This window comes from Vombatus ursinus, unplaced genomic scaffold, assembly GCF_900497805.2.
Source record: "Vombatus ursinus unplaced genomic scaffold, bare-nosed wombat genome assembly UNPS02014945.1, whole genome shotgun sequence".
NCBI lineage: Eukaryota > Metazoa > Chordata > Mammalia > Diprotodontia > Vombatidae > Vombatus > Vombatus ursinus.
In genome coordinates, this window is record NW_020954723.1 from 7238956 (window position 1) to 7253715 (window position 14760).

At 36.1% G+C, this 14760-nt stretch overlaps 1 protein-coding gene across 5 annotated transcripts in view; it reads right to left on the reverse strand.

Annotated features, from left to right (window-relative positions):
• SPATA7 (spermatogenesis associated 7) overlaps positions 1-14760 on the reverse strand; it is a 61743-nt gene that overhangs the window by 23577 nt on the left and 23406 nt on the right. For all 5 annotated transcript variants that reach the window (XM_027844636.1, XM_027844633.1, XM_027844635.1 and 2 more), the window contains one exon: positions 9157-9290. In XM_027844636.1, the coding sequence (XP_027700437.1) occupies positions 9157-9290 (134 nt within the window). The remainder of the gene's footprint in view (positions 1-9156; positions 9291-14760) is intronic.

The window sequence follows — 14760 nt, forward strand, 5'->3', positions numbered from 1 at the left end:
TAAAGGAATAGGTGATAAGCTTGTTAGATTTGCAGATGATGTGATAACCAACATGACAGATGATATAGTTCAGATCCAAAAAGGTCTTGACAGGCTGAAACAATAGGACAAATCTAATAAGATGGAAGTTAATGGGCATAAATATAAAGATCTATGCCTGAGTTCCAAAAAGCGATTTTATTAATATCAGATAGGGAGATATGACTAAATAACGGTTCCCGAGGGAAATGATCTAGGTTTCAATGGACTACAAACTCAGTGTGTCTACAGTGTCGCATGACAGCCAAAAAAAAAAGCTTTTCAAAACCAAGTAGTAGTAGTTCCACTATAATCTGCCCCATCTGGAGTACTATGCTTAGTTCTTGTAGCCTCATTTTTGGAAAATCTTAGACAAGCTGGAGTGTGTTCTGAAAAAGGTGACTGTCATGGTGAGAAGACTGGAGAACATGACAGATGAGGTTCAGTTGAAAAAAAATCGAAACAAAACAGGGATGGTTAACCTAGAAAACAAAAGGCTTATGAGGGACATGACAGCAGTTTTCAATTATTGAAAGGGATGCCTTGTGGAAAAGGGATTAGACTTGTTCTTCTTGACCCTAGGGGGTGAAACAAGGGTAGAAGTGGAAGAGAGGTAGATTTGGATTTGATATAAAAAAAACTTTCTAATAATTAGAGCTATTTAGAAATGGGATGAGTTCTCCATAGTGGCTTCCCTTTATGAGAAGTCTTCAAGCAGAGACTGGATGAACCAGCTGTGATAGCCTTCCCTTTTTCACTCTCATATAAGAAGCTTGCCTTATGCTTTCCTGAGAAAATTGAAGCAATTCATTGTGAGTTTCCTTGTCTACATTTCTCTCTACCTCTGAATTTTCTGATGTCATCTTTATTGTCTCCTTCTTGACTCCAGTCTCTGATAATGAAGTAGCCCTTCTTCTCTCCAAGGCCATCCCTTCTACAAATATTTCTGATCTCTTCCCCTCTTGGCTTCTCTATCAGATCAATCCTACAACCATCCCTCCACTCTGCAATCTTCATCTTTCCCAATGTACTTGTTCCTTACGTACTGCCTACTAATGTCTCTCATGTTCTGAAAAAAAACAAAACAAAAACAAAAACAAAAACAAAACCACCCACCAAAAAACAAAACCCTCACTAGATCCTGGTTTAAGATTGGGAAAGGAGTACAACAAGGCTGCATATTGTCACCTTATTTATTTAATTTATATGCAGAGGACATCCAAAAGGCCAGGATGGATGACTCAAAAGTCAGAATTAAGGTTGCCAAGAGAAATATCAACAATATCAGATATGTAGATGATACCACTCTGATAACAGAAAATGAAGAATTAAGAACCTTTTGAAGAAGATGAAAGAGTAGAGTATAAAAGCTTGCTTGAAGTTTAATGTTAAAAAAAAACTAAGATCACGACAACTGGTCCCATCACTTTCATACAAATAGTGGAAGAAGAAATGGAAGCAGTGCAGTGTCAGATTTTATATTCTTGGGCTCAAAGATCACTGCAGATGGCAACTGCAGCCATGATCAACTTAACTTTACAACCATGGCACAATTAACTATTGAATCTATAACTTTCAGAAATGATGTAAAATGTCTAAAATAAAAATAAGCAGGGAAGGCATTTAACTATAAAATAAAATTATTAATGGCAGAATATTTTAAAACAATTTACATTGTTGTTTAATTTAAATCTTCACTAATTTCTAAAGCAAAGTTCATAACTTTGGGTTTTGTTACTTCATACTTTTCTCTTAAAATGCCTTTCAACTTACTGAGGTACAGTGAAGTGGAATAATGCATAGAGTGCTGGAGTTGGAGTCAGGACCAACTGAAAGATGCTTCAGACACAAGTGCAAGGCATTAACTTTTTTCAGTCAGTGTTTCCTCATCTGTAAAATGGATATAATAACAGCACCCACCTCACAGGGTTGTGAGGATCAAATGAGATACATAAATGTTTTGCCAATCTTAAAGGGCTCTATAATTATTAATTCTTCTTGTTCTAAAATATAATGAAAAAGAAACTGGACTTAAGAGGCAGGAGACCAGGGTTCTGGTCCTGGACTTGTCATTAATGAGATTTCATTTAACCTATTTGGACTTCAGCTTCTTCATCTATAGAGAGGGATAATTATACTTGTACTATTTACTTGGTGGTGGTGTGAAAAAAGTACTTGAAAACCCTAGAGCAGTGTATAACACGAAAAGTGTTCATGCAGTTGCAAACTACAAAAAAAAAATGCAGCATAGACAGCTATTTATACTTTAGCATGTCTATGTTTACAGCACTTTATTCACTGAAATGCAAATCATAGTCACATTATATATTATACTTATTTTCTTAGTAGGAAGTATTGGGATTTTTTAAGACAAAGAAGATTTTTGGTAGATGAAACTTCTCGAATATAAACAGCCAGAGACCAAAGTTAATAAGTTACATAATAGTAAACTGCAGCATCTTTTCTGAGAATGAAGATCACACCTAACAGCTCAGGTTTACTTATATTTACTTACACTTATATGGCCAATTAAAAAAACACATGATGGGATTTAAAAAATTATTCTGAACTTAATTAACACCAAAAAAGGAAGTTCGTTCTTTTTTTTTTTTTGTGAGGCAATCGGGGTTAAGTGACTTCCGCAAGGTCACATAGCTAGTACGTGTCAAGTGTTTGGTCTGAGGCCAGATTTGAACTCAGGTCCTCCTGACTTCAGGGCCGGTGCTCTATCCACTGCACCACCTAGCTGCCTGTAGGAAATTCTATATATGTGAAAATAATTTATATTAGTACACTTTGTTTTTTTAAATAAAAATATATAATTCAACATGTTACTTTCAAAGGTATCCTGTTTATTTATGTTTTCTTCTGAACTTCTTTCTATTTTCTTCTGTGATTTTTTTTAAAAAAAAGCTTCAATTCTCTTTTAAAAATTTTCTTTTTTCCTTTTATTTGGCAATACTGTCTCTACTTTCCCTCTTCCCCCCAAAATTCTCAAATCCTCAGTATATCACTACCTGGATGTCTAACATAAACAGCAAACACAGCATTTCCAAAACCAAGTTCACTGTATTTCCTAATAAACTTTCTCTTTTTCCTAATGTCATTATTTTTGTCTGTGGCGCTATCATTTACCCAGATGTCTACATTCATAACCTTGGGGTTATCTTTGACACTTTTTTCTCCTTCACCTCTTATATTCAATTATTTGCTAGGTCCTCTCAATTTAGTATCTCTAACATCTCTTAAATTCATCCTTCCTTCTCTATTCCTACTGCCATCTTAGTTACTACCCACCTAAAACACTCTAATAACCTCCTTACAGGTTTTTCCACCTTTATTTTTCCAGCCACATCATGGTTCATACTAAAATTCCACCTTTCATGGGAAGCCTTTCCTGATTCCTCTTAATTCTGATGACCTCTCTCTGTTGATTATTTACAACTTACCTTGTATCTAGTTTGTGGTACAGAGTTTTTTGCATGTTGTTGTCTCCCCATTAGATTGTGAGGTCCTTAAGAAAAGAGAATGTCTTTTTCCCCTCTCTTGTCTCTCTAGCACTTAGCCAAGCGCCTAGCACATAGCAGGTGCTTAATTAATGTTTACTGACTGGAATGAGCACCACTAAAATAAGCTCTTACATGTGTAGATCTAGTCATATCACTCCTCTTCTTAAAAATAGTCTGTGGTGGGGCAGCGAGGTGGCGCAGTGGGTAGAGCACTGGCTCTGGAGTCAAGAGGACCTGAGTTCAAATCCAGCCTCAGACCAAATACTTGACACTTACTAGCTATGTGATCCTGGGCAAGTCACTTAACCCCATTGCCTAGCCCACCAAAAATACATATATATTCTATGGTTCTGTAGTGCCTTTGGAGCCCAAATCAGCCTCCTCTGCTTGGTGTCCAAGAACCACCAAAATCTGACACTCTTTCAATCTCTTCTCAAATCACCTCTTCCTCACATGCTCTTCCCAGTGAACTCCCCACAAACAATTACTGAAACTTTCATGACTTTGCCTTTGCTCACGCTCTTGGTGTGATTTCCATGCCTAGAATATCCTCCTCCTCACTCTCTTAACCTGTTAATTCAGACGTTTGTGAGCAAAGGGAAGGAGATAGTAAAGGAGGAGAGATTATAGCTGTATGTGAGGCAGGATTACTATCGTAGCAAAATATTGAAAGACGTGAAAGTAGAGGGGATCAAGACCACAGGTGAAAGCACTAGCTTTGGCAAAGCAAATAGACACATAAAACTTCTGTAGTAAGGGTAGGCTGATGAAGCTCTAGTTGGATGACCTCAAACTTTAAAATGCAGGATGTGGAATGGTCTTATGAGAATAAGGTTGGAATGTTATGGTTCAAAAACAATAGCGGTCTGAAATAGACACAATGAACAATCGAGATAAGAAAACTAAGTGACCCCAAAATACCTAGCTAGCTATGGGCAGCTAGGTGGTGCAGTGATAGAGTGCTGGGCCTGAAGCCAGAAAGACTCATCTTCCTGAGTTCAAATCTAGCCTCAGACACTTACTGACTGTGCAACCCTAGGTAAGTCCCTTAACACTGTTTGCCTCAGTTCTTCATCTCAGGAAATGGCAAGCTACTCTAGTATTTTTGCCAAGAAAACCCCAAACAGAGACATGAGTTGGACACAACTGAAATAATTGAACAACAACAAAAATGTACTTCCCACAGAACATGACATTTTCATCTCTCTAAAGCAGAAACTAAAACAGAGAGCTAGGAATGGACCCCTGAGAGTAGACAGGATGTCTAAAGTGGAGTACAGTCAAGTACAAAATTAGTTAAGAATTAGAAAACAGAATTATTAGAAGGAACCTGAGAGATTCCAATCATCTGAGAAGTCCCTTTGTTTCTATCTTCATAAAATTTCTCCTCTATCCCCTTCCCTCATACCTCTACATCTCTTCTTTGAATGTTACTACTCAGGTACAGGCCCTCAAAACCTCATGTCTAGACTATTGCAATAGTTGGCTGGTTGGTCTGCCTGCCTTAAGACTCTCCCCACTCAAGTCCTTTCTCTATTTAGCTGTCAAAGTGATTTTTCTAAAGTTCAGGTCATACTGTGTCATTTCCCTACTCAATAAACTTCAGTTGCTCCTAATTGCCTCCAGGATCAAACAGAAAATCCTCTTCTTTTTTTTTTTTCATTATTACTATATACTCACTCTTTCACATCCCCTTGAAAATAAGCCTTCCTTTGTCATAAATAAGTCTAACCAAGCAAAACAAATTCATACATAAGCTGTATCTGAAAATGCATGCTTCATTCTGAGTCCATCAATTGTGCTAAGAGGTGGGAAGCATGCTTCATCATTAGTCTTCTGGAAGCATGACTGGTCATTGCACTGATCAGGTATCTAAAGTCTTTCAAAGCACCTTTCTATTATTATTGTCATTGTACATTCCTCTGGTTCTGCTCATTTTACTCTGCATTAATTCATAAAGTCTTCCCAGGTTTCTCTGAATCCATTCCTTTCATCATATCAATTATCCAATAATATTCCATTTCATTCATATGCCATAATTTATTTAGCCAATTACTAATTGATGGGCATCTATTCTGCTGCTATAAATATTCTTGTATACATGGCTCTTCTCCCTATGTGTTTGACATCTTTCAGATACATTATGCCTTATAGAAGTATCACTGGGTCAAAGGCCATGCAGAGTTTAGTTACATTTCAGTCAAGTTTCAATGTAGTGATATTCTTTCATTATCTATGGGGTCTTTAAACATTACCTGGTTTGCCTACTAGCCTTTTTAATGATGTCATTTTTACTATTGCCTTGTTGGAGATCATAATTGCCACTAGAGGGCTTCTGAATTAACCCTTAATAATAATAATAATAATAAATAATAATAAATAAATTCTGCTCCAACCCCTCATTTTAACTCTGTGTGAATATGTCAAGTTTAATTCTTGTAAATGACATATAATTGGATTCTGTTTTAAATCACTGCTATCCTCCTGCATTTTATGGGTGAGTTCATCCCATTTATATTCATGGTCATGACTGTTAATTTGGTTTTTCCCTTTATCATAATCTTTTATACCTTTTCCTCAGCTCCCCCCATTCTCTTGCCACATACTTCAATGAAAAAATGAGGCCATTCACTGAGTGTGGCGTGCTCCTAATTTTCCCTTCCTCCTCATCACACATTACACAGTGTCTTCTCCCATTATCAAGGCTTCACCACTGTATGGCCCTTCTCTTTGACAAGGTAAATACCTCCTATGTGTATATTTGATCCTACCTCCTCTCCTATCTTCCCTAGCAGATTATCCCTTTCATTATCTCCACTCTAATTTTCAATCTCTTCCTGTCTGCTCCTATGTAGGTTGCTTCTATGCTGCCTACAAATACACTCATGTCTCCTCATTCTTAAAGAAACCCTTACTTCATTCCTACCATCTCTGCTAGCCATCATCTTATAACTCTCCTCTCCTTTGCAGCTGAACTTGAGAAAGATATCTAAAATCAGTGCCTACATTTCCTTTCCTCCAACTCAGTTCTAAAACTCTGCAATCTGATTTCCATAACCAATGCTGTCTTAATTGATAAATTTAACAGTCTTTCTCAATCCTCATATTTCTTTATCTCTCTGCACCCTCCAAAACTGTTAATCATGCCCTTCTCCTGGATACTCTTTCCCCTCTAGATTTTCAACCACTGATCTCTTATGGTTCTACTCTCACCTGTCTCCTTTTCCGGATCTTCATCCAGGTCACATTTACTAACATGGGTGTCCTCTGAGGCCCTGTTCCGAGCCCTCTTCTCCCTCTATACTATCTCATTTGGTGATCTCATTAGCTTCCATAGGTTTAATTATCACCTCTCTGCAGATACTCTCAGACCTATATATACAGTCTCTCTCATGAGCTCCAGTCTTGCATCATCAATTGCCTTTTGGACATCTCTCAAAGTGGATATTTTGAAGGCATCTCATACTCAACATATCTAAAACAGTACCCATTAACTTTACCCCAAGGCCTTTCACTCTTCTGAACTTCCCTATTCACTGTAGAAGGCATCACCATCCTTCCAGTCACCCAGGCTTACAATATAGGTGTCATCCTTAACTCCTCACTCTCTCTCTCATTCCCCCATATCCAATCAATTGTGAAGTCTTGTCATTACTATCTGTCAAAATATCTCTTGTACATGTTCCCTTCTTTTCACTCACACAACCATCACCAGCAGGTTCTCATCACCTCAGGCCTAGATTCTTACAAAAGCCTGCTAGTTGGAATCCGTGTCTCAAGTGTTCCCTCATCTAGTTAATCCTCACCTCAGATGTCAAATTGACCCTCCTAAAGTACAAGTCTTACAGTATCACCTCCTGTCTCAATAAATCCCAGTGGTTCCTTATAGCCTCCAGGATCAAATGAAAAATCCTCTGCTTGGCTTCTAAAGCCCTTTACGACCTGGCCCCTTGCTACCTTTCCAAACTTCTAACACTTTAGTCCTCCATATGGACTCTAGGGTCCAGTTATACTGACCTCCTTACTGTTCTTCACACATGACACTCATTTCCAAGACTGGAAGGCTGTCTGTCCTCACCTTCCATCTTCCTTGGCTTCTTTCAATGCTCAGCTCAAAGTACACCCACATGCAAGACAGGTTTCCCAGTACCCTTCTCTTCCCTTACTTCTTCACCCCTCCAAGTACCTCCACCTCTGGGATTATCTCCCATTTACAACATATATACCTTGTGTGGACATAATTGCTTGCATATTGTAACCCCCATTAGAATGATGGCTCCTTGAGGGCAGTATCCTGCTTATCACAGTTCCTGACACAGAGTAAGCACTTAATAAATGTTTTTTAAATTAACTTCTACTATTTTTGTTGTCTCATGGAATCACTGAGTTCTGTATACTCCACTCCATTTTTTGAGCTCACTATTAAAGTTTTTTCTACTGTTCTAAATTATTTATTCTAATTTTTTCTCAAGTTTTTTTTTTTTGGTCACTTTCTTAGATTCCTTTAGCCATTTTTGGTGTCATTTTATACATGCTCCTTTTTTCTGAGTGTCTACTTATACTTCTTGTCTAAGACTTCTCTTAACCCATAGTATTTATTCACTAAATTTGGAGTTTTCTTCTGTTTCTTTATCTTTCCAATGCACAGCAAGCTATCCAATCAAACGCCCAGCTGCTAGAACAATGGCCCTGAAAGAAGAATTGGACATCAAAAATCATGGGAGTGGTGTAGAGGGGTACAGGGGCTAAAAAAGTATCCATCCAGGCCTGAACTTAGTTTTCAGCTGCTCCAAGAACACAGCAACATTTTTAGAGACAGATCCTGAAAGCTTAGGTTCAGGAAGAAACAGCTGTCAGCCATGGGAAATAGGATCCACCCTTGAGAGCTGGTCCTTTTAAGATATGGATGAGCTTTCCTAGCGCAGGGTTACCAAAGGAATTCCCTGTTAACTCCATTAGAAAGCCACACTTAGTAATAAATCTTCCTAAGCAATCTAAGCCTCCTTGGGAGTCATGATATATGCCTTTTCATACCCCAATCTTACTTCTGTTCACCTGCCTCTTCATTTCAATCCTAACCTTGGTTCATTCGGTCTGTACTACCAGTCCCACTCAGTAAAAGTGCCTGAATATTGCCTCCTCCAGGGGACAGTACATTCTTTAGATTTCTATTCCCCTAATCCCAGCCTTTTGATCTGGACACTTTCTCTCTATTAGACCATAAACCACCTTGAGGGTAGGAATTGTTGTTGCTTTTTCTTATATCCTCAGAATTTAGCACAGTGCCTGGCACATAAGTACTTAATATTTATTAAGCTTTCTGACTGACTGACTTTTCACCTCAATCACTCTGCTACTATATAACCTCTGATTAAAAATTATTCAGCTCTAATAACTTCCTATCTTGTTGCTAACCCTGGTCTAGCTAGGCTTTGTGACTACTTGGTTCTAACATCTTTCCTCCTAACCATACCATAGCCCATCCCTGAAGCTAGTATCAGGCTCTTCCCTGAAACACATTCCTGGCTTAAATGTAGCATTATTGTGAACAAACAAGGCAAATATTATATTAGTAGTTTACTATAAAAGCTAACATTTTCAAACAAAGTTTTAAAAGATGTTACCTTACCTTTAGACCCATGGATGAAAGTGGACTGGAACTAAATTTGTTACTTGTTTGTGTAGCGATTCTAGCTAATTTTAAATCCTTTTCACACTGTGCCAATTCTTTCTTAAGTTTCTCTCTTCGCTGCTGATCTGAATCTTAGGGAAGAATAAGAAAAAAATTTAAGAGACTGGTGCAAAGTAGAAGAGTACTTTGTGGGGGTGAGGGAAGAAGTAAGGCAGAGTGGATAGAACCCCAGGAAGACTTGGGTTCAAATTTCATCTCAGACATATATTGGCTATGACCCTGGACAAAACACTTAACCTCTTAGTGTTCTAAGCAACTAAGACCTTAAATTGCAGAAAAGGTGCTGAGTTGCATTTGAATAGGGAGCTTTCCTATATCAATTCCTTTACCAATTTCTTTACCTATACCAATCATAGGTCCTGTACCTGTCTCTATTCTTTCTGAAATATCATTGAAAACATTTTCCATTGAGTCCTCTATTATGCACATTAAGAATCTATGCATTTTTTGCAAATCCATATAAATGGATCCATGATCCAAAGACAATTTATAATACATAAGCTAAGGTTATTGAATAAGAAGCAGTGACCATAAATATTTAATTTATGGAAACCTGCAAAAAGACTATTTTGAGTAAATTATCTATTTACATATGAGGTAATAAAAAGTATAAGAGCATAAGAATATAATAATGAAGAAAGGCATTTATATTTACAAAGAAGAATAAAGATTCAATACTAAAAATAAAAAATTAGAAATAGCTATACAATCTTCTTTCTTTGTCATCCATTTGATAATTATTGAACAAGCTACCTGAAAGCATCCTACCTGAAAGCATCCTACCTGAAAGCATCACATCTCTCCAGTAGACTACTGACAGTTCTTGCTTTAAAATAATTTGACTGTTCTGCAGATCACTATGTAACGCAATTTTTATGTAATGTGAATTTGCCTCTACCTACTCACTTCATTTAGCCTATATAACAAAGGCATACATAAAATAATACCTTTATACAAGTCATAAAATATACTAAAATGTGGACATATTAAATACTATACCATGACAAACAGAATTAAGAAATTAAAGATAAAGTTAATGATAAAGTGTACATAGTACGGTACAGGAAAGTTAGCACAGATGTACACTATGTTGCCCCTTCCCCATTCACTACACCTAGCCTTTATCACTGATGGCTGGCTGCACAAAGTTTTTTATGAAGCTACTGAGAAATGTTTGGATAGTGACTCTTGTTTTCCTCACACATCCGACTAACAAGCAACATTATCCTTAACTAGTCTTTGAACTTTTAAAAATCTTGAAGTATTTGGATCTATCTTTTCAATACAAAGAAAAAAAAATTCACTCAAATGATGAAATGCTTCTACCAATTGTTTTGTTGGTTTGGAAACTTCTCCTTCTTTTGCAGTCTTTGCAGCTAGCAGCTCAATCAGATCTTCATTCAACACTTTTTCCCCATGAGACTCAAGCAACTCCTCCACATCATTCTCATCCATTTATAGCTCTAATTCTTATGCTCCTTTTACAATCCTGTTACTCACTTGTTCAAATGTTTCATCTTTGTTATATCCATAAAAATTGAGAACCAATTGTGGGCACGCTTTTTTCCAAACTCTCTTCATACGTGTTTCTGTTACATCTTTTTTTTTTCTTAACCAACTTTCTCTTTAATTCCTCTTGGGAAATAGAAACCCCTGAGCTGTTTTCCCCCACCCTCTTTTATATGGCCCCTTTTCCCCTGCACCTCTCCTTCAGTAGAATTATTTATATAAAATCAAATTTGCATAGTGCACATTATGTAAAGCGAGAACTGTCTGTATTGCACTAAACTCCTGTTGGATATCTCTCTGATGAAGGCCTCTTCCAACATGAAATCGTCATCTACACAACTGCCAAAGTAATTTTTGGTTTGCTGTCATCCCTGTGCTCAATAAGATCTAAAGGATCAAATCAAAATTTCTTTATTTGGCATTTAAAGCTCTTCACAACCTGGCCTCTTCTTACCCATATGGTCTTCTACCATAGTCCCTTCACTCTTATCATCAACCTAGCCCACTTACTTGTTCAGCACACATGACAAAGAATCTACCATCTCTTGTGTCTTTGCACTTCTTGCTCCCCAGGCCTGGAATGTACTCCAAGATCTTCATCTTCTCTTCTTGGAATCTCTAGTTTCCGTCAAGACTCAGCTCAAATGCTACCATCTACATGTTCCCTAGCTACTAATACCTCCCCACCCCCTCCACATAACAAACTAGAAAGCAGTCGGCAGAAACCAGGCATAGACCAATATCTCACATAATAAGATGAGATGAAAATGGGTACATGATTTAGACATAAAGGATGATATCATGAGTAAATTGGGGGAGCTGGAAAAAATGTGCCTGTTAGATCTATGGATAACGGAAGAATTTATGGCCAAGAAAGAGATAGAGAAGATTATGGGAAGTAAAATGGATAATTTTGATTACATGAAATTAAAAAGTTTTCACATAAACAAAACTAATGCAGCCCAAAATAGAAGGAAAGTTTCCTAACTGGGGAAAAAATTTACAGCAAGTTTCTCTGATAAAGACCTCATTTCTCAAATAAATATAAGGAATGGAGACATACTTATAAAAATAAGAGCCATTCCCCAATTGATAAATGAGCAAAGGATATGAACAGGCAGTTTTCAGAAGAAAAAAAAAATCAAAGCTATCAAGTCATATAAAAAATTATCTAAGTCACTATTGATTAGAGAAATGCAAATTAAAACAACACTGAGATATCACCTCATACCTATTAGATTAGCTAACATCTCAGAAAAGGATAGTGACAATGTTGGAAGGGATGTGGAAACATTAGGACTCTAATGCACTGTTGCTAGGTTGTGAACTGGTCCGATCATTCTGAGAACAATTTGAAACTATGCCCAATGGAAAGGCTATCAAACTACTTGGTCTGTATCCTGAGATCAAAGAAAAAGGAAAAGTAGCTACACATATACAAAAATATAACAACTCTTTGTGGTGGCAAAAATTTGGAAATTGAGGAGATGTCCATCAATTGGAGAATGACTGAAAAAGTTGTGGTATATGTTTGTGATGGAAAACTATATTGTGCTAAAAGAAATGATGAGAGGGATGGTTTCAGAAAAACCTGGGAAGCCTTATATGAACTGATGCAAAGTAAATTGAGCAGAACCAGCACAACATTGTACATAGTAACAATAATCAACTGTGAAAGATTTAGCTACTCTACTCAATACAGTGAACCAAAACAATTCCAAAGGGTTCATGATGAAAAATGCTACTTACCCCCAGAGAGAGTGAACTGATGAACTCTGAGTACAGACTGAAGCATATTTTTTCACTTTCTTTATTTTTCTTGCCCTCTCTCCTCCTTTTTGCAATATGGCTAATACAGAAATATTTTTTTGCATGACTTTACAGTTTGATATCTTATTGCTTGCTTTCTCAATGTGTGGAGGGCAAAAGGGCTGGAGGGAGAGAATGTGGAACTCAAAAAAAATTTTTAAATGAATGTTAAAAATAAAAATATAAAAAAATTAAAAAAATAAGAATTACTAAATTACTAAAGGATTACTAAAAAAAAGTATAAAAAAGAATAGTTAGTACCAATGCTTCCCAAATTATTCTCAAAATCTTACCCTGTAATCATTTTAGGAGACAAATATAATCCTAATATCTAAACCAGGGAAAGCTAAAACACAGATGGAAAACTATAAACAATATCATTAATAAATATTGAATCAAAAATTTCACAAAATCCTATCAAACAAACTATACAATTTATCCAAGGAATCAATGATTATAACCCAGTGGGATTTATATCAGAGATGCAAAAATGGTTCAACGTTAGGAAAACAATCAGCATAATTAATCATATTAACAACCGAAACATCTAAAAGCACATGATGATCTCAACAGATGCAGAAAAAGGTTTGATAAAATACAGCCCTCTTTTATGCTAACAAATCTACCAAGCATAGACCCAGAATGACTTTTAAAAAAATCATAAACTGCTCTCATTTAAAACCAAAAGCAAGCAATCATACACGAGAATCTTTTCCAATAAATATAGGAGCAAAGCAAGGGTATTCACTTTCTCCACTATTATTAGATATAGCTCTGGAAATGCTAGCAACAATAAGAGAAAGAAATTAAAGGTATCATGGTAGGTAAAGAAGAGATGAAACTATCCTTTTTTGTTTGTGATATTATGATACGCTTGAAAAATCCTAAGGAATCAGCAAATATATTGAGTTATTTTAGCAAAGATGTGGGATACCAAAAAAAACTACAAAAATTAACAGCATTTCTATATAACAATAACAAAATCCAAGAAGCAAAAATAGAAGGGAAACCCCATTCCATATAGCTAGAAAAGACTTGTATAGATTCAATTATAAATTGCTCCTTAAAGAAAAAAAGAACAACTTCAATAGCTAGAAGAATATTCAGTGCTCACGGCTCAGAGGTGCCAACATGATGAAAATGATAATAGTTTTAAGGTTAATTTATACTTTTAATGCTTTACCAATAAAATTTAAAAGGGGGATACTTTTTGTAGTTTGCTTACTGAGGATACTTTATAGAATTTGATCAAATAATAACAAATTCATTTGGAAAACCAAAAAAAAAAAAAAAACCTCAACAAAACTAGAATATCAAAGAAAATGATGAAAAGAAATAGGGATGAAGGGGGACTAGCACTTACAGATCTCAAACTACACTATCAAGCAGCAGTCATCATAACTATCTGGTACAGGTTAAAAAAAGAAGAGGAATAAGATCAACAGACTAGATAACAGAGACTAAGAAACAATGAAACTCAACAACCCAGTGTTTAATAAAGTAAAAAACATAAATTACCTAGAAAAAATATCTCCTTATTTGATAAAATCTGCTGGGAGAACTGGAAAAGTCACAGAATATGAACAAACAGTTCTCAAAAGAAAAACTGCAAGGTATTTACAACCACATGAAAGATATGCTTGAAATCACCAATAAGAGAAATTAAAAACAAACAAACAACCCAGAGCTTTTTTTTCTTTGCACCCTGCAAATTGATGAGATGACAAAAAATGTCAACACTTAATGTTGGAGGTATTGTGGCAGACTAATACACCGTTGGTGGAACTGTAAAATAGTACAACCATTTTGGAAAGCAATTTGGAATTATACAAATAAAGTGACTGGGATGTCCATACTATCTGAACCAGAGATTCATTACTGGGTTTATAACACAAGCCAGTTATTGATAAGAACAAAATATGTGTATACATCAAAATATTTATAGCACCACTTCTTGTGAAAATAAAGAATTAGAAACAAAGAAGATACCCATCAACTGAAGAAAGGCTAAATAAATTGTGGTACATGAATGTAATGGTATATTATTGTGCTGCAAGAAAGATACATGTGATGAATACAGAGAAGGATGGAAAGATCTACGTGAACTGATGCAGAGGAAAGTAAACAGAGCTAACAAAGCAATATACACAATAACTACAACAGTATAAACAAAAAGAACAACTACACACCAAAAAATCAAAAGTGAAAGTAATGACTAATATG